Genomic DNA, 24,492 nt, shown 5'->3' with positions numbered 1-24,492 from the left:
TATTCTATGGGTGGATTTTCCAGTTGATTGACTGTTTCCTTTCATATAGAAGCTTTTGGATTTCATGAAGTCCCACTTGTTCATTACGGTTTATTTCCTGGGTGACCAGAGTACCATTCAGAGAATCCCTACCTGAGCCTGGAGCCTCCGTGCATCCCCACCCTTTCTTCCAGGAGTTTCAATTCTGACATCGAGATCTGTGGTCCATTTTTATTGCCTGGTTTGAGATCCTGAGATGAAACTAGTGGGATTTTTAGGAGCAAGCTCTGTATGAAAATCCACCTGCAATTAGCACTCCCAAAAAGCTCATGAAAAATTCAGATTTGGGGTGTGTACCCCGTGCCCCAGACTTAGAATCCTTAAAGGATGGGCAGAAACACACCAAGTCATGCCTGTGTTCCTATAGTGGGGAGCTGCAAACTCTCACTGACAGACCTGAGATGGCAAAGACACAGTGAGGTGCACAGTGTCATCTATTCTGCCCCAGGGTGGCAGGGGACAGCGTGATCATCCCGGAGGCCCACACTATGCTCAAGTCCCATACCTTCTCCTTCCTGTTTTTCTTTTTTATTCCTTTCAGATTTGTTACTAAGAGTTCTTCTGGTAAAGAAGTTACACACACACACACACATGGGCACACACACATGGGCACACACATGGGCACACACACACATGGGTACACACACACACATGGGCAAACACACATATGGGCAAACACACACATGGGCACACACACATGGGCACACACACATGGGCACACACACACATGGGCATACACACATGGGCACACACACATGGGCACACACACACATGGGTACACACACACACATGGGCAAACACACATGGGCACACACACATGGGCACACACACATGGGCACACACACATGGGCACACACACACATGGGCACACACACACGGGCACACACACATGGGCACACACACATGGGCACACACACATGGGCACACACACATGGGCACATACACATGGGCACACACACATGGGCAAACACACACATGGGCACACACACACATGGGCACACACATGGGCACACACACATGGGCACACACATGGGCACACACACACGGGCACACACATGGGCACACACACATGGGCACACACACACGGGCACACACATGGGCACACACACATGGGCACACACACATGGGCACACACACATGGGCACACACATGGGCACACACACATGGGCACACACACATGGGCAAACACACATGGGTACACACACACATGGGCACACACATGGGCACACACACACGGGCACACACATGGGCACACACACACACATGGGCACACACATGGGCACACACACATGGGCACACACACATGGGCACACACACACATGGGCACACACACATGGGCACACACACATGGGCACACACACATGGGCACACACACATGGGTACATACACATGGGTACACACACACATGGGCAAACACACACATGGGCACACACACACATGGGCACACACACATGGGCACACACACACACATGGGCACACACATGGGCACACACACATGGGCACACACACATGGGCACACACACATGGGCACACACATGGGCACACACACACATGGGCACACACACATGGGTACATACACATGGGTACATACACATGGGTACACACACACATGGGCAAACACACACATGGGCACACACACACATGGGCACACACACAGTCACATGCACACGTGTATGTACTCACATATCTAATTATATAACTTTTCCAAGACACATTGTCTATCAATTTTAAATACACAAAGGACTCACAGTCTTCGTTTTGTACTTCATAGAGAACAAAAGAAACAATCTTTGTGAATATTACTTGAAAAAATACTTTAGAATATTCACCATGTTCAACATTAAAAGTGCCAGGTTCTCTGGCAGAAAGGGCAGGGGCAGAGCAGGACCTGCTGGACTTCCCCTGGGGCCAAGCAGGATGGTGAGGTCCACAACCCAGACCTCCCCCTGGCCAACGGGGAGAAACACATACACTGAGTCGGGAGTCTGCCGAAGCAGGGTCTCGTTTTATTGCATTAAGCAGGAGCTTATATAGGCTGAGATGGGAGGTGAGAATCTTGGGATGGGTTGAGGTGGAGTAAAGAAAAAGGGACAATAATATTCTGTCACATTAGCGGTGGCAGAGGCAGGTTTAGGTCAGGCTGTTCTAAGTCACTCATATATGGAAGTGAATGGGAAGAGGCGGGTTTAGGTCAGGCTGTTCTAAGTCACTCATATACGGAAGTGAATGGGAAGAGGCGGGTTTAGGTCAGGCTGTTCTAAGTCACTCATATACGGAGGTCATGGCCAAAGAAAGGTCTCCAAACTTGAGCTAGGCTCAGGAAGTTTTGCTGGGCCTCCTGCCCGGGCCTTATGAAGCCCAACAAAAAGTATTTCTGCTAATGGTTTGTTTATTTCTTCATTTGAGACAGGGTCTGACTTTGTAGTCCAGCAGGACCGGAACTCACAATCTTCCTACCTCGGCCTTGAGTCATTAGGTAACAGGTGTGATCCACCACATCCGGCCTGTTAAGTAACAGGGGTGATCCATCAGACCCAGCCTGTTAGGTAACAGGGGTGAAACCACCGCACTCATCCTATTAGATAACAGGGGTGATCCACCACCTGTCTAATAATTTTTAAAAATACATTAAAATAATAAAGGTGCTGGGAACTGGTGGTTCATGCCTTTAATTCCAGCATTCAAAAGGCAAAGGTAGGTAGATCTCTGTGAGTTCAAGGCCAGCCTGGTCTACAGAGTGAGTTCCAGGATAGACCAGGGCTAAACAGAAAAGACCTGTCTCAAAAAAACAAACAAACAAACAAAAAACCAAAAAAAAACCACCCCAAAAAATGGAGTTGAATGAATGCTTGGTGTGTGCCATATGCTTTGTGTGTGTCTAACAAAGGCTCACAGCAGCCCTACTATCACCGGGTAAGGAAGTGAGGGCAGGGAGTTAGCCAGTGTCATCCAGCATGCTCAGATGGCTTGAGGTGTCACAGTTGACACCAGCGTCCACTTAATGCACTAGAGAAAAGGGAGCCTCGTGGAGGAGAAGTCTTAAAGTTCACTGTTGTCGGAGATCTTTGAAAAGATGATTTGCTTTCATTTCATGTATGAGTTTTTGCCTACAGTGTGTGCACAGTGCCTACTGAGGCCAGAAGAAAGAGATGGATCCCCTGGAACTGGGGTTACAGCTGGTTGTGAGCTGTCACGTGGGTGCAAGGAATTGCACCCGGGTCCTGTACAAGAACAGCAAGTGTTCTTAACTGCTGAGCCGTCTCTCCAGCCCTCAATGTTTTTATCTTCATTGTAAAAGCTCTAGCCTTTTCTTCATGGTAATACCCCACGAGAACACGAGCTTAGCTGAGGGGCGCTACCGTGTCCTAGGGAACAGTGGCCTCCTGAGCCAGCTAAACTTTAATAAAGATTCAGTGGTCAAGGAACCTGCTCAAAAGTAGCCGTGAGCATGAAGGGATTAAGAAAAGAAAAGCCTCAAAAAGCAAATGCCAGGAACACTGGTTTCTAGGGCCCCAGGGATGGGTCTTAAGAGTGTGAGGTGTGGGGCTTCATCTGGTCTGAATTGTGGGAATGAAGCTTTTCTTTGAATTTGAACTCTTCTGAATCATTCCACTTCATGTTCATCTTCCTTCAGCACCTTCAAACTCAATTTCCTACTTTTAAAGAGTGAGGCCAAGAATGGCCTGAGCCCAGTGAGGAGGCCCAGAAAGCTGGTCCCTACTCAGAACAACTTCAGACACAAAAACACTCAAATTTATCATGAGGACACGGGACAGACCACTGACACCCAGGAAGTGCCCTGAGACTCCTGCGGTGGTTAGTGTTTTATACAGAAAGGAGACAACGGAAATTCCATGCAGGGCTCGGGGACCGGGTGTCCAGGGGGCTGAGTGTCCAGGGGCTGAGAGTCCAGGGGCTGGCCATGTTTGGGATTTCAACCAACGTTTTGTCTTTGACACTGAGAAAAACCTTGAAAATTGAATACTGAAACTATCCATTTGTCCATGAAGAATCTTCCATTTTGTTCCAGTTTTTAAATTCTATTGCAGAAACAGAATATTAAAAAATTAAAATTTAGGCTCTTACTGCTAAGAATGATGACCCAAGTTTCATCCCCAGGATTCAAACAATTCAGGAGAAACAATATTTTCTTGGCATATAAAGATGATCATGAAAGAGATTTCAGAGCCCTAGAAGTAGGGTAGGACCAGCAGCCCTGGGAATAACTGTAAGAAACCCGAGAGCCTAAGGAGCCTGTGCAGGAACAATGGCCATAGCCGCAGCTGGGGGAGACCCTTTTCTTTCAGTCTCTACAGTCTGAGGTGAACATGGGAGTTGTCTGGCTGAGGTGGCAACACTCTTCTCAGAAAACACAAGTACACGTTCCCTGTGACTCTCAGTTTTGCCCTTTATAGAAACAAAGGAAGGGTGGGACAGAGCCCATCAGTCAACAGACACTCCCATCAGCCAATTTTCTACCCTTCGTCCATGGGTGACTTTCTAATACAGTTAACGCACATTCGTTTCTTCCCCTACAAAACTATAAGTATTTTAATTTTGAAAAATTGTCCCAAGTAACCACAGCATTGTAGTTTCCGAGTTATACACACACTGCTGAGTGCATGGCCTTCCACGAGCAGCAAACCTCTTCCCCCAAATAGTCCTCAGGGTTTCTCACCCTCATGAAGTGTGTGAGCAGATGCAACATTTTCCTGTATCTGCTCTGTGTTAACAGAAACTGTAGCCTTCATTGTTCCTTGCCTCTTCTTCCCCACTCTTGCCCTATGTCACTCTAATATTACACTCACTTCTTTTGTGAACTATGTTGTTTCCCGCAGAAAACTGCCAACTCCTGTATTTTGGGGGAAGCGGCTCGTTTGCTGTGCTGAAAATTTATGCTTGGGTTTTGGTGAGTGAGATCTGCCCAGGAGGCATGGCAGAGACGCCCCATCTCAGAGCAACTCCATCCCTCAACTCCCTGCAAACCGTGGACACTGGTAGCAAAGGGCCTCCATGCCATTCCCCTGGGAACAGTGCTTGCTTCACCAGCCAGTGTCCTCATCAGCGGGAAGGTGTTTCCTGCACACACTTTGCTTTTAGATGCAAAGATGACAAACTGTGTGTTTTCCTCCCCATTTCCTCTTGGCTTTTCTTTTTTTCATCATTCACATGGCTGGGGGAGGGGAGAGTTTTTTGACAAAAAAAAGTGTGGGATATTTCTAGGTAGCTGAGAGAAAGGGAATTCTGCCCTCATTTTGCTGGTGAGGAAATTTCCAATCTGCCAGTGACAGTTCCTATGACGGCATGGGTTTCCTTGGCTGGGTCTCTTTTCACATCACAGTGGCTCTGAACTTCATTGTTTGGTGTCTTGAGTGGGGAAGAGTTCAACCTGGTACAGAAAGCTACGAGGAAAAGTACAGGTACTGGCATTTATATGCACAGCACTTTCCACTTGTTCTCAAACAGAAAACATAAGACAGTGCCCGTGTCGTGGGGACCGAAACGGCATCAAGAGAGCCTTATCAAGTTAAGTCTCCCAGGGCTTGCAATGGCCCTGGGACAGCCTCCAGTACACCAGGCGATCAAGACACATCAAAGACACACATTTGGATCTCAGAGCTCAAATCCTCCATCCCTCTGTTAGACTCTGAAGTGCTCTATCATGGGAAGAGAAAATCACACCATGGCACTTAACTGGCGGATTCAGTGCGACAGGTGGAACATCCCCCCCGACAGTACTGCAGAGTCCAGGTGCCCATAGACATTTCCTCATCCTCGCACAGAGAAAAATCCTGCACTTAAAGCTTTATATAGTCACAGACTCCAGATATGGCTGTAAGCAGATCCCTTCCCCTATCTGGGCCTCAGTTTCTCTATTAAAGCCGGGAGAGTTGAACTAAACAGATTTTCCCAAAGGATGCCACATGCTCTGACATCCCCCATTCAGCGCTGACATTCTGTCATTCCCCCCAAGCAGTTGGAGGCTTATTTTTAACTGCACATAGATGTCTCTTACAAATTATCCAGGGTCATGGATTAGCTCAAAATACAAAAGCTTAATTTCCTCTGCTTGGCTACTGTTATAAGCAATGATCAAAAGAGTCAAAGAACAAACAGAGCTGGCTGCAGACAGAATGCCAAGGATGGGCTGGGGGGGAGGGAGCTGATCTCACCCGGGACCCCTCGGGTTTGGAACTCTGGAGTCTGCAATTCACTGCCGTGCTGTGCAGGGCTGAAATGAATCATAACATTTTGAGGCCTCAATGGGAGAGAGAAGAAAAGGAGCAGAGGCCAGGGAGAGTGAGGGCCAGCGTTTCCCCAGCTAAATACATGTTTTCATTGCGGTGTGATGGCTTCAGAGGGATGAATGGCCACGATTTAGTTATCTTTTGGATGGATGATTTTAAATGCTTGTTGGAAGCGGCTTTCATGAGACAGATTCTTGAAGCCACGGCACAGAGTGGAAGTCTTTGGGATGGGAGCACTCGTTGTCTCTCAGAGCTTGTAAAGGCTTTGGGCTCCGAGATTCCTAACACAAGCATTTCTGTTTCTATGATTCCCGCTGGCACACGCTCACTTCCACCCTTTCAGACTGTCATCAGACACCATGTCATAGGCCAAAAGAAGGGATTGAAGACAGACACTGAGGGACGAGAGGGAGAGACTGGAGACTCTTAACTCATGCCATGTTTATTTGGGGCTGGCTACGGTTTGAATGTCTGTGTCTTATCCAAGATTCGTGTTGAAACTTAATCCCCGTACAACAGGATTAGAAGGTGGAGCCTTTTGACAGTGATTAGGCCTTAAGGCTCTACCGTCATGGATGAGATTAGCACCTTAGTAAAGGGACTTGAGAGAGGGAGTCCAGCCCCTTCGCCTTCCCATCCCTTCTGCCATGCGAGGACACACACTGCACTAATAGATGCAGCAACAAGGAGCCTCTTGGAAGCAGGCAGTGACCTCTCTCCCAAAACAAACCAGAGCCTGGATCCCACACTTCCAGAAATGTGAGAAATAAACATCTATTTAAAAATATATCACGATATTTTGTTCTATAAATGCAACATATGCCCAGATCTGTGGTAGATTGAAGGAAGGACAATGTAAAATGTTGACCTTTACTAGAGAATTGCTAGAACATTACCTCTTTCCTCAGCTGGTCTGGGCAAAATGAGGCGACTGGTGGTGTGGCCCAGTCACGTGCCTTCACCCTGACGTTCCTCATTTTGTCTCCCATGCTATCCCAACAGGAAGCAGAGAAGAGACCAAGCTTAGTTCCTGGTCTTCAGCACAGTCCCGGGTGGTAATCATGCTCCATCAGGCCCCAATCCTGCCCACTTGAGAGCTTTGCAAGTCTGTTCCCGAGATATGTCCAAGGATGCATCCCGGAGTCCTAGCAGGCACAAAACTCCCCATGTGGCGGGGGCTTTCCCTGCAAGCCAGGCAGGCATCATGAAGCATTTGCGGCGTCTCATTTGACTGCAGTCTCAGAGCAGCCACGGAAGCTGAGTGCCATTGTGTGGACACAGTATATCATTTAGAAAGGAGCACGAGAAAGGGCAGAGTAAAGCGAAATGATGACGTACTTAATAAAGAGCACACATATGCAGCATACTTGCTAACAGTGCACATATGTAGTCCAGTTTGCGTAAGTATGTAGACTGCTCTCTGAGAATAGCTCATCTTCAATGCAGAGTAAGTCAGTCTTCAAGTGGGCTGTGTCCACAGGTGACTCCGTGAGAGGCTGTCACCTCCCTGGGAGATCTGGACCTGAAGTAGATGGTTTACCGACTATTCTTGTTGGCTTCAGCTCTTTGTGCCCACATGTGACTCCGTGAGAAGCTGTCACCTCCCTGGGAGATCTGGACTTGAAGTAGATGGTTTACCGACTATTCTTGTTGGCCTTAGCTCTTTGTGCCCACATGTGACTCCGTGAGAAGCTGTCACCTCCCTGGGAGATCTGGACCTGAAGTAGATGGTTTACCGACTATTCTTGTTGGCCTTAGCTCTTTGTGCCCACATGTGACTCCGTGAGAGGCTGTCACCTCACTGGGAGATCTGGACTTGAAGTAGATGGTTCACCGACTATTCTTGTTGGCTTCAGCTCTTTGTGCCCACATGTGACTCCGTGAGAAGCTGTCACCTCACTGGGAGATCTGGACCTGAAGTAGATGGTTTACCGACTATTCTTGTTGGCCTTAGCTCTTTGTGAGTACTACTACACTTAGTACATTGTAGCTGTCAACCAAGAATCTTAGCTATTCAGATTCTACAGCATGCAAGCTGCTAGGCAAATGTTGAAAATACTGGAAACTCCTTCCTGGGAATGCTGATTTACTGAGTTTCAAAGAGCAAGATGCAAGGAATTGAAAAATACTGAGAAACTTGGATTTTTTTTCCTACTGCATTAAAATTTCAAGCTGTATCATTTTGTGAATAGTGTATCATTACACACAAACATGCACATACACACACGTGCATGCACACTTGATTTCTTCATCCACCCATGTGGATGATAGCAGCATTTATCTCTGGGGGCTGTTTTGAGAGTACAATAAGGTAATATTTGGTAAATAATATTCATGATGCTTGATTGAGAGAAGGCTCTCATTGTATGGTGAGTGTTAAAACTCATGTTCAGAACCCTAGGACATAACTTTGAACATGGAATAGACTTTCATGTCTCTGTATATGCAATGAAATATCGTGCAGCCATGAAAAGGAAGGAAATTTAGACACTATCTATCACATGGATGAACTGTGGATACGTGATGTTAATTAAAATAAGCCAGACACTGAAGGTCAGATGTTGCATGGCTCTGTTTATGTGATGTCTCTAAAATAATCAATTCACTGAAACAGCAAACAATGAATATCAGAGCTGCAGTGAAGTAATAGCTTTTGTTTACTGGATACAGAGTTTGGAAGATTAAAAAACAAAAACAAAAAGCTTGGGGGCTGAAGATATCCCTCAGAGGTAGAGCACTTGCATGCTTGGCCAGGCATGCATGAGGCCCTAGCCCCAAATAAAGAAATAAATTGGTTCTAGAGATGACAGTGGTGAAGGCATACAACAATGTAAATACACCTACTGTCACGGAAATGTACATTTTAGAACGGGGGCAAATGCTAAGTTTTCTGATACCTATATTTTATGACAGTTGAAAGAGATGAAGAAGGAAGGGAGAAAGGAAGGGAGGGGGAGGAAGGGAAGGGATGAAGGAAGGGAGGGGAGAAAAGAAGGGAGGGAAGAAGGAGAAAGGAAGGAAGGAAGGGAGGGAAAGGAAAGGGGAAGGTGGGAGAAAGGAAAGGGAGCGGGGAGAAAGAAATGCTGGACGGCTCATAAGGGAAGGAACTGGGATCTACAGTGGTGGGTGGTGGCTGCCACATTTCTCTAGGACTCCCCTTAGTTGGAACATAGTAGAACGAACACACCTCTCTGATCTTGTCTAGTCAGCCTGAGTTGTCCAGGGAGTATGTGGGTCAATGGGTGTGTGTGAGGTCACTCTAGCACAAATAGCAACCACTTACTACCTACCATCTACCGAACTAAGTGCAAACAGCTAAAAGAATATTATTACATCAACTCATCTTCCACCAGCTATGGTGGCTGGGCTCCAAACTTCTTTTAAAAAATAAGCTTGCTGTTAACATTTTATTTGAGACTTGTTCTATAGCCCTGGCTGGCCTGGAACTCACTGTGTGGCCCAGGCTAGTCTCAAACTCACAGCAATCCTGTTGTCTCAGCTTCCCAAATGCTGAACCCCCAACACGATGCATGCTAGAATCCTCTGAGCAGCTTACAGTGTGCACTCTTCTGGATGCCTTGGGCCCCCTCACTTCTATGCAGTCCTGTCCTGGCATGAATAACACAGGTGACAGAACTCTGCAAACCGTAAGGGGACCTGAGTGGCACTTCTTGCCATCAGCTCTGAGACAGCTCTTGGACAAAGCTTTGCAGGAACAGAGCACACACTTGCCTTCGATTTACAGCCCGTGGAGTTAGCTGGCTTCTGAAAACTCTTACGGACCCAAATAAATGAGCAAAGGCATTCAAACCAGAGCCCTCGGCCTGACAGAGTGTTCTTTGTCCACTTATTTTACGTGAGTTACTTAGTTTTAATTTATGATCATGTTTCATAACCTCCCAGCAAATGGCCTGTTATATAGTTTTGAAAGTGATGAAGGCTTAGAAACAGGAGACCTCATTCTGCCCCAGGGGTTTGAAATCTGGGCTCTGATAAGGGCTAGGAGACTGCTGGTCTTTGGAGGCGACATGCAGAATCCATGAGTTACTAACTTGGATGTGATGTTGGAGACCTGAGGTTTTTACCATGACCTAGAGGGGAAGTAACAATCACAAGGTTTACTGTCCTCGAGATTTTTACCCTGTGACCTGTGTCATCATGTCCTCAAAAGACACAGTCCTGTGGCTCCCTAGTTAAACATAGTTTAGTATATAGGAATTGTGCCTTTGACTTCTAATTTCTGCAAGAGTAGAAATTTACTTCTGAGCCCCATGACCAGTCTCACAGAGGCCAAGTGGGAAGAAAGCCTGCTTCATACCTTCGAACCTCCCACTGAGAGCTAGAGAAACAGACAGTCAGTCCCACATGACAGCGAGAAAACACTAAAGGGGTACTCACAAGCTCAATAGATTCAACAGGTAGACACTCAGGAAGATGGCTCGAACCCAGAGATTTAAGGCCAGCCTGCATAGTATGCTGAGAATCTGGGGGGAAAAACCAAAACAAAGCAAAACACAAGGAGAAGGAGGAGGAAGTGAAAGGAAGAGGCAAAAGAGAATGATTTCTGTAGATACTCTTTTCTTCCCAAGCTTGCTCAGGTTGGCCAGCAGCATAGGAACTCCACTCTTGTGTCCTGAAGGTGAGCATGCACTGGCTGGCTCACACTCTTAAAACACCTCTAGCAAGGCTCTCTGCATCTGCCTAAACAACTTTCTACTTTAGGAGGGCTTCATTTGGTTCTGTATTTTAAACTCACGATCACCTGTAACTCCAGGAGATCCAACACCCTCTTCTGGCCTCCTCAGATACCTGCATACACACACACATACACACACACACACACACACACACACACACACACACAGAGAGAGAGAGAGAGAGAGAGAGAGAGAGAGAGAGAGAATGAATGACATCAGTTATCTAACGAGCTTGTTCCTCTGGACTCTGTTCTTCATCTGCCACTCAGCTGTGAGATCATGGCCAAACACCACAGCCTTCTGGGGGGGGGGGACGACTCACTTTCCATATCTGTGAAATGGGGCTGATAATGGTTATGTGGGTGAAAATGAAGTTTTGCTGATTTAGGCCAGCTAAGTACTTTAAGTCAGTTACTATCAGAAAGGATGAACAATGCACATTTTCATTCTTAGTTGTAGTGAATTCAATTCTCTTCATTAGAGAATCTCAGGACAGTCTTAGGGCACTGGAGGGTCAGGACCACTGGTGTATGCTAAGATCCAGAATAAAGGATTCTTGACTTGGAGCTGACTTATGAAAAGCAACGCTCATATACTGTCACCGTCTCTGTGGCTGGTCTGCGGAGCAGGAGCACCGTAGCAGGCAGAGGCTAGCAAGAGCATGGTGGTCCTGGATTCAACGTCCAGCACACACATAGATGGCTGGCAGGTAGCCAGACATTACAGTCATTTTGGATCCCAAAGACTTACCAGTTTAATTTTCTTCTAAAAACCTAAGGACTGTACTTTCTTGACCCAGATGCAGGCAGGGATCATGTATGGAGAAAATTTGGGCATTGTTGACCCTGAGAAAAGAAACATCTTAGGCCTGACTCAGTTTTTATCTGCCCCAAGCTTTAGAAATATCCTGCCTTCTCTCCAATGAAATCTTTCCTTCTAGGGCCTGATTTCTTGGGTACCCGTTGTTGCTTATTGCCTAGGGGACCAAAAAATCAAAAGAACAGGTTTACATTTTCATCAGAGTGGGCTGAGCTTTCTGGTTGTCGCGAAAGGCATTAATACCCTAAACTAGGGATTATTTAGAGCTGGGTGCCAACTCTCAAAGGCTGGGCCTGCACACCCTAACTAACGGGATGGGGCAGAGGGCAGGGGATGGCCCTGCCCCCAGCCCACATCCATTAACTGGACATAGTAGCTTTCCTGGACTTCTCAAGTCCAAGGTCATCTTCCCTGTACTCACCCCTGGGATTTCCTACATTGTCTTTTGGGCTCCGCTCTGCTCTCACTGCTAACTGAACAAAGAGACGCCCACCACAAAGCCCAGTGGGGCTAACCCGCTGATATGCTGCAGCCTTTGGACTTGCTCTAAATGACCAATTCAACCTCCACAACAGCCTCGTCCATCAGCACCACCTTTCAGGCCATTTTCTGAGAGGGGACTCGGGAGACGCTGTGCAGTCAGACAGAATTTCCTTACAAAGTCAGGAGTAATTTCAGGATTGAAATAAAAACAGGCAAAGCTTTGCTCAAATAGCTTTCTTTGTCCTTTCTTTCTTTCTTTCTTTCTTTCTTTCTTTCTTTCTTTCTCTCTTTCTTTTTTTAAATGGCACGCCCAGCAATACAGAAACCCCTTTGAGGAACCTGTATACTTGGAAAAGAAAGAGAGAAACAACTGAACAAATAACCGAACCAAATATAACTCAAGCCAGCTAAGACTTAACTTCTCACACCTGCCCCCCCCCCCCCAGCTCTGCTATCTCACTCTCTTAAAAGGCAACATTTCACATGAATGTAGAACATTAGACACCAAGACTTATTTTGTACATGTAGATGCACATAAGGAATTATGGTAAGCATATTGAAGCTGGAAACTGTCGGTGCAGCTAAAGGCAGGAGGATCACGAGTTCAGGGTCATCCTCAGCTACTTAGCTACCAACCAACTTCAAACAAAAGGGGGAGAGGTGGAATAAAGAAAGTCAAGTCTCCCTTTTGATAGACCGCCTTTGCCTTGTGTAGATATATAATTATCACCTCCCTGGGAATGGTAAGCCATGTAAAAAAAGAGACAGGATGCCGGGCCTTTTTAAAGAAGATTCTCAGCGGGAGGATAATGGCATGCAAATAGCTGGGCTGGGCTGGGCTGGACTTGAGCTGACCGGATTTCTGGGCTCTGAGCTCACACCTGTTGTGTGATTTGGGTAGCGCTGTGCCACCTCTATGTGCAATTCCTAGTCGGAAGTGTACTTTTGTGGAGTGACAGGGGTAGGGAGAGGGAGAGAGAGGACCATGATTTCTGTGAGTTAACAGAATAGGGGCTGGAGGGGAATGGACGGCAGCTAGGTGTCCTAGAACATTAGGCAGGGGACCCAGGGCTTCCGTCTGTGGCTAGCTCTCCCCTGATCAGTTCGTGCCTGGGGCTCCCTGGGACTCATCTTGAAAATGAGTCCAAGCGTTCTTGCTTCACAAACAGCAGGCCACAGACAGGCACCTGAGGACTGAAGAAGTGCCTGGTCAGCGCACTACCACGAGGAAGGGAGGAGGAGGCAAATCTCTGGCCTCTGGGAGGCGCTATTGTCTCATGTTTTCCTCCAGCCGCCTTAGCTGGGATGGGTGGCAAGGTTTCACCCCTGTTGCTTGTCTTGATCACCTCGGGCAAAACTAACACCCGACGTAAGCCCCATTCCCTGAAAGGAGAAGATGAATGTAAGTCTCTTGAGTATCAGAGCCTGCCCCTTGGGGAGCGCTCAACCGGGGCGCGGTGGTGGTGGGGGTGTCCTCTGCGCGGCTTGTTCTCTTGAGATTTGAAGTTTAACGATGGGGTGGGCGCGGGGTCGAGGTTACCTGGTCGCCTGGGATCTACTGGGCCAGAGGAGCGGGCTGGGTCCGGTGTCAGTGCACATTTATTGATGGCAGGTATTTGGGGAGTAATTGAGCGCGGCGGCGAGCCGGGGGCGAGAATGGGCCTCCACGAGCAATTAAATGTGATTAGGCTGAGACCTTCGGGATCCAGCTGGGTGATTGATAACCCGGCTGCATTCCTGCCCGGCTCGCGACTTCAAACGGGCGGCTGGCTGCGGGAGGGGCGGGAGGGGCCTCGCTCCCGGACTCTGTCCTTCTGGCCCCGAGTCCTGGCCCCTTCCCGCGCCAGGGTCGATCAGAGGCTGGCTAGCCAGGTGCAGCCCCCAAGAGAGAGCGCAGAGCAGAATCGAGCCACCCTACGCTGAGTGAGCAGCTCCGGACCGCGACATCCGCCTGTTCCGAGCTGCTGGGATAGAAGAAAAACTGGAAGCAAGAAGAGGGCAAGAGGAGAGGGTGGGGATGGTACTAATTTAGAAAACGAGGGTGTGGGAAACTCTGGGAGAGCTACGCAGGAGCAATGACATCTGTAAGGAGGAGGGAAGAAAAGAGAGGGAGGGAGAAGTTACCAGGATGAGCGCATTCAAAACAAATCGGAGACAGGAAAAATTAACGAGACATAAGGTGGGATGGGCGTGAAAAATAAAGGAAGGGAATATTAAAAAGAAGGAGGGGAAAAGAGTGGGAGAGGAACAGAAGACGTGAAAGGGAAATAAGACAAAAGAACGAGGAAAGAGAAGGAAGCCAAGAGTCAGATCGATGGCAGGGCGTCAGACCTGGGTCTCAGCTTGTCCTTCATCCCACCCCTTTTCCCCAGTTCCTGCCTCACCCCAGCAAATTCTATGCCCAACATTAAGCACTCTCTGGTGCCGGGGCCATCCGGGCACTTGCTTGGCCCAGACCAAGACATCAGGTTTGCTCTGCACCCTTGAAGGCTGGATGAGGGGCGACCCCACCCTAAGCTCGGAATGAGCAATGGACCCCCCTGAGCCTCACAAGTTGAGGTGCCCAGGGTTCCCTTGCTGTTGCTGGGATCTCAGCGTCTGGGGAGCCAGGGAACAGCTTCTGTCTGTGTTAACTTCACAGACAGGACAAAACAGCATGAAAGAAATCAGGAGCTGAAACTCTGAAAACCCCCCTCCACCCTCATATGCTTCAATATTAAAAAAAAAAAAACCCTAGGAGCTTCAGACACTGTATTAATTAGTGCAACCACCCATGAAAAGTTGGGTTTAGAGCGGCATTCTTTGCCCTGTGTGAAAAACCAAGTCTAATAAACAATTGTTAAGTTGGCCTGTTGCCGCTGGTAAATTACATAGCATTAAAAAAATAATGCTTTTCATATTAAGCACTAATTAAAGGTTGGGACAGCTTTAAAATAAGAGAGGGAGGGGGGAAATCAAAGAAAATATAAAACTGTTCTTTCAAGAGTTATGGGAGGTTAATAAAGTATGTCTGTTAGACTAGGTCTGCTTTGCCCCCAGCTACAGCCAAGCTGGAGCCACCACAATTGGGTCTCAATAAGATAATGATATTCCTTTCTCTGCTATTAAAAGCCTCCCAGTGCAAACTTAAAATGATTTATTTAATTTAGGAAATTATGAGGTGTAACTTCAAAGCTTGAGCCGTTAGTAATGGAAAATACCAGGTTGTTTAAAATTATAATAATAATTGTTTGGAGGACTCAGGACATCAAAGTGTTTTCCTCCACAAATGCAGCGAGGTTGGAGGAGGTTGGAAAAGTCAGAGGTGTATAGAGTTTGGATTCGGCTATTAGGACCTTATCGGGGCAGTATTGAGAGTCGGCAGCGAGTCCTCCGCTCTGCTTTGAAGCGGGCTATTCCAGAAAGCCATTTTACTGCTGTTCATTTTGTTCCGGGAGGGTGGAGGGAGAGGGTGTCTGGGGGTGAGGGGCGGGTAACGGGGCCTGGAGGTTGACAGGAGCCTTTTCCTCCTTGCCGTGACTACTTTATTTCATTAAAGCGGCCTGTACCATCACCAATCTCGGATTTTTTTGTTGTTCTTACATGAAAGGGGAAGCAGGCACAATCGACTTCCCCAACCAGGCCCTGTGATTTTGGGGAGGGTGTGTGTGTGTGTGACGTGGGTTCCTTTATAAATGAGGTTTATGCTTATTTCCAGCCCAGCGGTGGAAAAGGAATGGGGGTGGAGCAATGGCCTCTCCAACCCGTGGCAAATGAGAGGCTTTCATAGCAAAGAATGGCCGTGGGAGTTTTCATTCGGTCAGACAAGGTTGCGCTCAAAGGCAGGCATCCTCTTTTCAGTCGGGTCAGGCAGACGTTTCGCCAGCTCCCGCTCTCAGCCAGGCCTCCACGGCCTACCTCCTACGGCCCCTGCCCCCGCGTCACCAAAGCAGGACCGAGAGGGGGAGGGGCGGGCTGGGTCCCCAGGGCGGGTGTAGATGCCCTGCGGAAGCCCCTCAGCAATGAGGGACCGGAGTCGGTGCAGAACTCCAAAGCTGGCCCTTCAGATACCCGCCGGCTTTCTGAGCGCGTCCTTCTAGGCCACCTCTTCGGTCACCACCTCCTCAGCTCACCCTTCAACTGGATTCCCCAGCCATCGCTGTCATCTGTGACCTCAGCGAGCTACCTCTCTGGGCATCAGTTTTCCCGACTGTCTGTGACCTTACCGAAGGATGTGTGCTGAACACTGGTTCAAGAAAGGCGCCCCCATCGACCCTAAATACTGGCTCCTCAGCTCCATAAATGCAAACTCCTGTCCTTTCCCCCTATTTTAAAAAGCAAAGCGTTTGTTGTTGTTGTTGTTTTGTTTTGGTGAAAGCATTCAAGTAGGGAAGGGCAGGTGTATTCGTATGCCGGGTTTCTGGCAGTCGATGCAAGGATGACCACAGACTTCTCAGAAGTACCAGGAGTTTAAATTTTCCATAGTCTCTGCGGGCGTGGGTCCGGGGCGAGGGAAGGTCTTCTAGCCTTCTCAGGCTGCCAGTCTGGGCTCTGAAATACCCGGTGCGAAGGACCAGGCCTGACAGAGGTAAGACCCAACCTAGACAAGAGGGGGGTAAGCAGCCCAGAGCACAGGGCATGTCTGCCCCCGCCATCCTCAGTGGGAAAAGCCTGTCCACTCAGAAGCACTGAACCCCGTTAACTTTTGAGCCAGATCAACCCTTCATGGCTTCTCATTCTGAGTATTGCATCTGGAGTCACGTACGTGGTGCCCAGGCAGCCAGAGTCCAGTTTACCCCACTTGTCCGACCAGGTTCTTGGAATCAAACTCCGGACTTAATACCTTACCTCCGGAGGCAAGCTGAGCCTTAACCCAGAGGCCGGTGTCTCCAGGTCCCCACCCAGCTATCACCGCCCGAGGTTACTGGTCCATGAGGCGCCGGAAAGGAAGCGGGGTGGACAGGGTAATTAGGGACCCCTTGGCAGCTGATGACGAAACCAGGAAGGGCTTTGGACTTTGGGAAATGCATCTCTTAAATACGTGTGGCAGATTTCTGTCTGGAATTTTGGACTTCGGGGAGCGAAAGGCCGAAAGAGAAGGAGAAGCGCTCAGCTGAGGGCGATAACCAGGCGGCAGGACGCCAACCTCCAACTTCCAGCCTTTGCAGGATAGGTTTGGATCTAAGGAAAGGGGCCCGGCCACCATGACCATGATGAGCCTCGGGCTCACAAACATGGATTTTCGGGTGCTACCTCCAAAGTGAGTACCATGCACTGGCAATTCCCGGAAAGCGCCCCACTCTCTACCGCACAGTCCTACACTGCGTTCTTAAGCCCCTCATCTGTGTTCCCAAGGTGACAGAAGCATCTCGGAAAAAAAACGAAAGGCATCTCCAGCACAACAGAAAGCTGAGTTTTAAATCCTCTTCAGTCTTCCCCCACCTTTATTCTGATTTTTATCACTATGCCTCAAACCCCAAGCCTGATGCAGGGAGGGCATCTAAGTTCTTTGGGGACAGGTAGGCTGGGTCGCCCTCTTCAAATAGAAAATTGTGCTCATTTGGGGTCCATCTCCGTGAGAGACAACAGTACAGGGAACCCAGCCCCACAAGCCCTCCCCCGCATCCTTTTCAGGCTTCTCAACCCTGCAAGCTCTTTCGTCCTACCAGCACAGAGCGAGCGGTAAAAGCCTCAACTTCAGTTGTTTCGGTGGCTGCAAACTTCCAAGTTCAAGATTTTCCCAGGGCCATCTACAGACTAGGAGGAGTCTGGGGAGCACTGCTTCACCACTTTGAAAAACTCATCTTTAAAGCAGCATGATAAACTTTGAATGGTGATTTCAACAGCTTCTCCCTGAGCCATACAGGCTGCCAACTGATTATTTCCAAGTGTCCCAGGACCTGCTGACTCCTCTAGCACCCAAATTTGGCCACAACTCGATCTGATTTACATTAATGGAGGAATTAAAAGTGCCAGCTCTCCCTCCCACTTATCTGGATGCCTCTCCCCCAATCTAGCTAAGAATAGAATACTTTTTAAAAATAACTGTGAGTTGGGACAGACTTTACTGCGATAAAACATTTTAATTTAATTCAGAGTAAGAGATAAGAAATAACTCTTCAATAAAATATATAAAATTATACAAGATACCCTTTCGATGGCTAAAAATATACTGGAAGAGATGGACAGGACAGTAAATACCAAGGAGCCGACTGTGTTGTCTGACAACATTTTCAGCAAGTCCATAAGACGGCTTCACCCTCTGCCCCCAACATGTTAGAGCATATAAACTTCTCTAATAAGTTTAGCACATACAGTAAGCACACACAATGAAACCATGTTTTTTTTTCCCTTCCTGATTCTATGGATTGTTGAAGAACATTGAAAATATAGAAAACTGTTACAAGACACTGGTTTTTAAGCAGACCGTTACGATATCCTCCCCAATCACCTCTGCAACGTGAGGACTGGTGGACTGTGCATTTCACAGAAATCAGTTCTTCCAAACACGCTTTACCTTTTAAACCCTTTCTAAGGCCAATTACCTGGACCGGAGTAAAGACAGACCTGACTGGAGTTAGGAAGGTTTCCTATTAGCAACCCGACCCTGAGGAATTCTCAGGGTTATTCTGAGCCTCCTCTCACTGACCTTAATAAAACAGAAAGAGTTACTATGGAGAAAAGGAAGGAAAATAGGGTCGTATAAAAGGCAAACATGGTACACACCTCCCTTCCTTTGCAAGAATCTACCTGAATCTACTTCTTATATGCTCTGTGCCTACTTCTGGTATGCTTTCCATAAGAAGGTCCACCATCCTCTCAAATTCTAGCAAATTCTGCAAATAATCTCTTTCCCTTTAAGAAAATGTAGCAAACTTAACACAGTATCTTAAGAAGATGCTATCTAGAAAAATGGATAAATGTAATATATAAATTTTGCCTTTCAAAATAACTTGAATTTTTACATCTGGCATATAAAAATGTCTTATATTTTATTATATATTTATACATAAAAACTAGCAGAGCCAATATTTGTGAGAGGAAAGGGGGCATCTGGAAGATTATGAAAACAAAACAGGTCTTGGTGCCTCTCACCTAAATAACAAAGTCACTCTGTATCAAGCGGCCCTGTGGGCCCTGTGGCTTAGGGTGGCGATGCAAGGTTTGTGTTCAGGAGCTGGACTGGCACCACCTTCTAGGAGAGGGAGGGGAATGCTTTCCTGCAAACATCCATCCCGGAGTCTATCCATTTGGTCTTCTTTAGGATAGATGATACATGCCATATCCAACCGGCGTGGCATAGAGTCCAACAGGCGGGATGGGAAGCACAGGTCTATGGAAGGGGTAGGATGCTCCATAAATGGATGCTGCTTGCAGGGGAGAGTTGATGGGGAAGGGCAGACTGAAGCCTGAGGGCAGCATAGGTTTGGCAGCCATTTTCAGCTTTTCCAGTTCCGCCTCCTGCAGTCTTTTCGCCTTAGCCCTTCGGTTCTGGAACCAGATTTTGACCTGGGTTTCTGTAAGGTTCAGAGAGCTGGAGAACTCGGCCCGCTCTGCAATGGAGAGGTACTGTTTCTGGCGGAACTTGCGCTCCAGGGCTAGAAGCTGGGATGTGGTGAAGGGTGTGCGTGGCTTCCGGTTGGTCTTGTGTTTCCTCAGGGTGCACGTTGTGGGGCTCATGTGTCCTAAAGAACAGAGAGGGGAACCAATTAGCAACTGTGCCATTCTCTCCTCTCTTAAGAGAACACATAAACCTTGGCTCATTATCCAAAAAGGTACCTTTGTCAAGTGTGTGTGTGTGTGTGTGTGTATGTGTGTGTAGTAGAGTGGAAAAGGACCACATTTAAATGGTAGTTGCTATATTTTTATATCAGCTTGAGTAATGTGGTCATGAAACTTTTTATATGGAAAACATATTGCACTGCAGAAAATGGAAATAGAAACCACGGCTAAAGCCGTCTGTAAGTCACAGGAGCTGAGCATTATCTGAGACATAAAACTTCCTTAGAATTCAATCTCTTGTCTTTAAAATGGGGGCCTGAACTCATGCCTGTTCTCACTGATACGATGTACACAACAGGAGGAAAACAAAAAGGGTGCTAGATGCTGGGTCAGCCTCGGACCGCTCTCTGAACCAGAGAAGCTGGCTTGCACCAGCCTGTTTATGAAGGATAATCATGGAGATAAGGCCTGCGGTATTATAATAGCATCCACGGATGGACAGGCAGATCTAAGCAATAAACAACCACACAGCTGTCACTGTATCCACCCTACAGATTATAAAACCCCAACATCATTTTACAGATCTGGATGTGGGATCCGTTTCTTGGCTGTGTGCTTTGGCAGTATAAACTTTACTAAGAAGGAGGTGGGGGGGGGGAATTAGCTGGCTCATAAATGGACATGTCAAGAGAAATCCCTCTGCCTCTGAACTCTGAGCCCCTGATGATGGCATCTTTGTCTCTTTCATCCATTCCATGGTTTAGGACAAATGTGTAAATGATTATTTTGTTGTTGGAATTTAGAAGTGGGGAATAACAAGCAAAATAAAGACCTGGCCACAGCGTCCAGACTCCGTTTAAAATGGGCTGCTTTAGGAAACACAAGCATGGGGCCTAAAGGTGACTCCACAGCAGCCACTCAACTCATTCTGGTCTTGTTTCCCTCCGGGCTAGGGGAGGAGTGTAAAGTGACGAGAATAGAATAGAATGTTAAACAATTATTTTTCTACTTTTGGCATTTACAAGTTATTCTAATTTTTCTAATGTAGCCGGGCTGGTAACTCCTGTGTCTTCGCAGGGGAATGTAACATTTCTTGTTTAGTTACTTTGGTGGCCCAAAGAAGAATTTACACTTCATACTTGAGAGTGACACAGCGCAAGTCCCAACCCAGCCTCGGTCCCAGTGTCACGGTATTAGCCCGTCACTTTACAAAGTGGCAGCTTCTGTGGTCAGAAAACAGAAACCCTGGAGAAAACTGAATAAGAGACTTCAAAAAAGGCCCTGCTTTTGCATATGCTAATCCCTAAGCGAGCCTAGGGGAAGGGGCTTTCCTCACTCTCAAGCCAACAAACACCAAGGCTGAAATCCTGAGCTTCCCAAGCCTACCCAGGCTCCCTTCAGACTCCAAACTTCAAGGCACTCACTTGCTGCCAGTTCCCCAGAGGGGATTTGAACCGGGTAGCTTGGGTCACTCTTGTTGTGGTGTGGAGAATTGCAAAGTCCAAGCCTTGAGGACTGTGCGTATGTGGCAAAGCCATGAAATGAGTATGTTCCCCCGACCCCTACCCTTTTATCAGCCAAAGAAAGCATGTGATCACACAAGGCAAACAACATTCAGCCTACTTTCTCCAAATAACAAAACCAGAACCAGGATTGGTCAATCCCTCCAGCTCCTGCTCCCCAGCTGATTCTCGATACGCTCTGGGCCCATCCTGCTGACACTTCCAGACCCCAAGTACCAAAAAGTCCTATGCTTTCAAATGAAACCTTCTCTGAGATCCCTGAGTTTCTTATAAAAAGCTATTATGGCAGACAGGGAGCACAGCCCACTGCAGAGAAGTTACAGGGCTGGTGGGGAAACTGCTCTACTAGATCCCCAGGCCTAAATAGGCCAGATTTCTGACCTTTGGTCACCAACCTGTTTTAAGGCTGGAATCCTGGAAGTGCTGTGGGGCATTGCCCTAGGGCCTAGCAATACACAGGCACTCTAAATTTGTTAAACAAGTTAAGACTTTTCACCTTGTTGAGCCTCCATTTCAATGTCAATAAAATGGATAAATATTACTTATCCCTTGGGGTGGCTTGGAGGACTAGGTTTTGGAGGACCCAGAACTCCACTTAGGGGGTGATGAGCAAATGTTCCCGAGAGCTTTTCCAGGGGCCCAAACTGCTGATCCCTCTGAACCCTGCTAAGAGGTGTCCTCATCTGTTAACAAGAGGCTCTCTACCGCCACACAAAGGAGATCAGATAAGATAATGTCGTGAAAAGCGCTGTGCAAACTTGAGTTAAATTCTTTAAGTCCTTAATCTCTGGGCCCTTTCAGCCTTTCAGAATTTCCAACAGGGTGGAGAGAGACTGCCAGAGGGGACAGGCGCTGACGCCTGGGTCTACGGTCTTGTTTTGTTCACAAAATACCTTGTAGCTCTAGTCCCAAAGGCTGAAAGGGGAAAATGCAGGCAGCTTCTCTTCCAGCTGAGCTCGGAAAGTCCCTCCACAATCCTCCTTTCTCAACTCTCCCAAAGTTTAGTGAGGGGTACGGCACAGAAAAAAGGCAACAGAGCAGATAAATCTCAAAGGCCAAAAGATAAAACTAAACAAAGCTGCAGGGAGCGGCCTGACAAATGGCAATAGTAAAAGGACCCAGGACCCTAAAAGGATGCTAAGCCTGGGAAGGCAGTCAACACAGACTCACTAGAGGTGGGTGTTGGTGAAAAAGATCAGTATGGCCAGACCCCAGCGATAGAGGGACACAGAAAGCATGGACACCAGATCCCCATGCCCAGTGCAAGCATGGATGGTGGTCTGGGACAAGCAAGCGCAGTCTTCTTAAAAGCAAAGCACTAGCCACCGTGTCCGAAGCCACAGGTGGCATGCCTCTGCCTGTACTCTGAGGTTCTACCAAGCAGCCAAACCCGGTGAACTCCACACTGTATACTCTCAAGTTCTGAAGGAATGCTGGTAATTATCACTGTGAACCCAGAAGAGCCCGTGAGGGTCTGGCCCGAACTAACTAGCTCGCTGCAAAACTCAAAACCTAATCAACAACGAACTAGAACACGGAGCAGCTTCCTTTCCGAATCAGTCTCGGCCGCCATCCCTTCGTAGGATTTGGCTTGGACACTCTGTAATTCGAAGAAAACCAACGATTTCCCCTCCACGTCTGGTTAACCTCCAATTGTCTTATCTTTATAGTGGGGCTCACTTCACAGGGACGCCTGTATATTTTGAACGTCAGTAAAACACATCTCGATACTCATTAGAAGTCGATTCCAGGCCCAGCGTGGTCGTGCCAAGTCAGTAATTACAGCACTTAAAAGCAGGAGGATGAATTCAAAACTATCCTGCTATACAGAGTTCGAGGCCAGCACGGCCCACAAGGGACCCTGTCTCAACGAAACAAAACAGTGACTCTCCCCTACTGCCCGGCAGGTACCATGTTGGACAGTGAAACACAAACATGAGGAGTCCGGAGCAGGGGGCTAAGGACTGCAGACACCAACAACTGCGCTTTGGTTTTCAAATGCCAGCCAGCGCGCAGGTACCTTAGACTTCGCGCAGCTAGGGATTCTGGGATGCGGACCGCTCGCTGAACTGGGGTACCCAGGGGTCAAGAGCATCATCCTGTTAACACCCGTCCCCAGCCCCTCTGGGACCCCACGCGCGGATGCAGCCCCGGGTCCGGTCCCGGGCGCGCACTCACTGGGCGGAGGGGAATATCTGCCGGGCTCCTGTATCCACGCCGCTCCATCTTCGGAATTTTCCGACTTGACCGAGGCGGTCTCGAAGGGCTTGACGAGAGGCCCGGGACTGTGCGCTTCCCGGACGCTGTGTCCCGGCAGCAGCAGCGGCCGCAGGGCAGCGCCAGCCGAGGCGCAGTCGGGTGGCACCACGGGTGACTCCTTGGGCGGCTTCTTGTCGGACATGAGCGCCTCCACGCTAAAGGGCAGGCTGGAGACCTTGACCCTGCGCTCCTCCACGCCGCCCTCGGCACCCCCAGGCCCCGCACCCGGGCTGGCCAGCATCGCGGGGCCCTCCTCGTCTGACGAAAACAAGTCACTGCCTTTGGCCGGAGAAGCCATGACTTTCTGCGCCGTCTAGCTCTCGGCGCGCGACTCCGCTGGCAACTTGCAAGCCAAGACTCCAACTTTTGGGGGGGGGAGCCGGCAGGGGCGCGCCGGGAGCCCAGCCCGTCCACGGAGGGGAAGTGGGAGACTCGGCTCAGCCAATTGGCGGCTGCTCTGCTCCTGACGCCACGGACGCTCGCCTCTGATTGGTTCTCTCTGGAGAGGCTGGGGCCCTCTACCCCACCCCACCCCGTTTGAAATAAATTAGGAGTTAATTACAGGAGCAGTCAGCAGAGTTGTTATTAGGCGATCCCTCAAGGGTTATAATCGCCCAAACTGAAAAGTCCAAGGCGTAATTAAAGCCGATTGTTTAAAGAGGAAGCTTGCCGAGTCCCATTTCTTCTGTCTTTTAACCCCTCTTTAAAGTGTACCTGGTGCCC

The 24,492-nt window shown here is 48.3% G+C and overlaps 1 protein-coding gene across 1 annotated transcript; it reads right to left on the bottom strand.

Annotated features, from left to right (window-relative positions):
* Nucleotides 1-18,337: 18,337 nt before the first annotated feature.
* Nucleotides 18,338-24,113, bottom strand: Msx2 (msh homeobox 2). The gene is made up of 2 exons (XM_075970944.1): nt 23,689-24,113; nt 18,338-19,950 (listed from the first exon to the last, which is right to left on the bottom strand). Exons 1-2 carry the CDS (start codon nt 24,065-24,067, stop codon nt 19,526-19,528), a joined length of 804 nt encoding a protein of 267 aa, XP_075827059.1. The 5' UTR covers nt 24,068-24,113; the 3' UTR covers nt 18,338-19,525.
* Between the last annotated feature and the right edge of the window lie 379 nt (nt 24,114-24,492).

This window comes from Microtus pennsylvanicus, chromosome 4, assembly GCF_037038515.1.
Source record: "Microtus pennsylvanicus isolate mMicPen1 chromosome 4, mMicPen1.hap1, whole genome shotgun sequence".
Lineage (NCBI taxonomy): Eukaryota > Metazoa > Chordata > Mammalia > Rodentia > Cricetidae > Microtus > Microtus pennsylvanicus.
Note: the sequence above shows the minus strand (reverse complement) of the source record. Positions and strands in the feature narration are given on the sequence as shown.

What these genes read in the sequence shown, in the direction of transcription:
- Msx2 (XM_075970944.1), bottom strand. Translation starts at nt 24,067, where the DNA reads ATGGCTTCTCCGGCCAAAGGCAGTGACTTGTTTTCGTCAGACGAGGAG. An exon ending in CAGATATTCCCCTCCGCCCA is followed by an intron (nt 19,951 to 23,688) that starts GTGAGTGCGCGC and finishes TCTGTTCTTTAG; the next exon opens with GACACATGAGCCCCACAACG.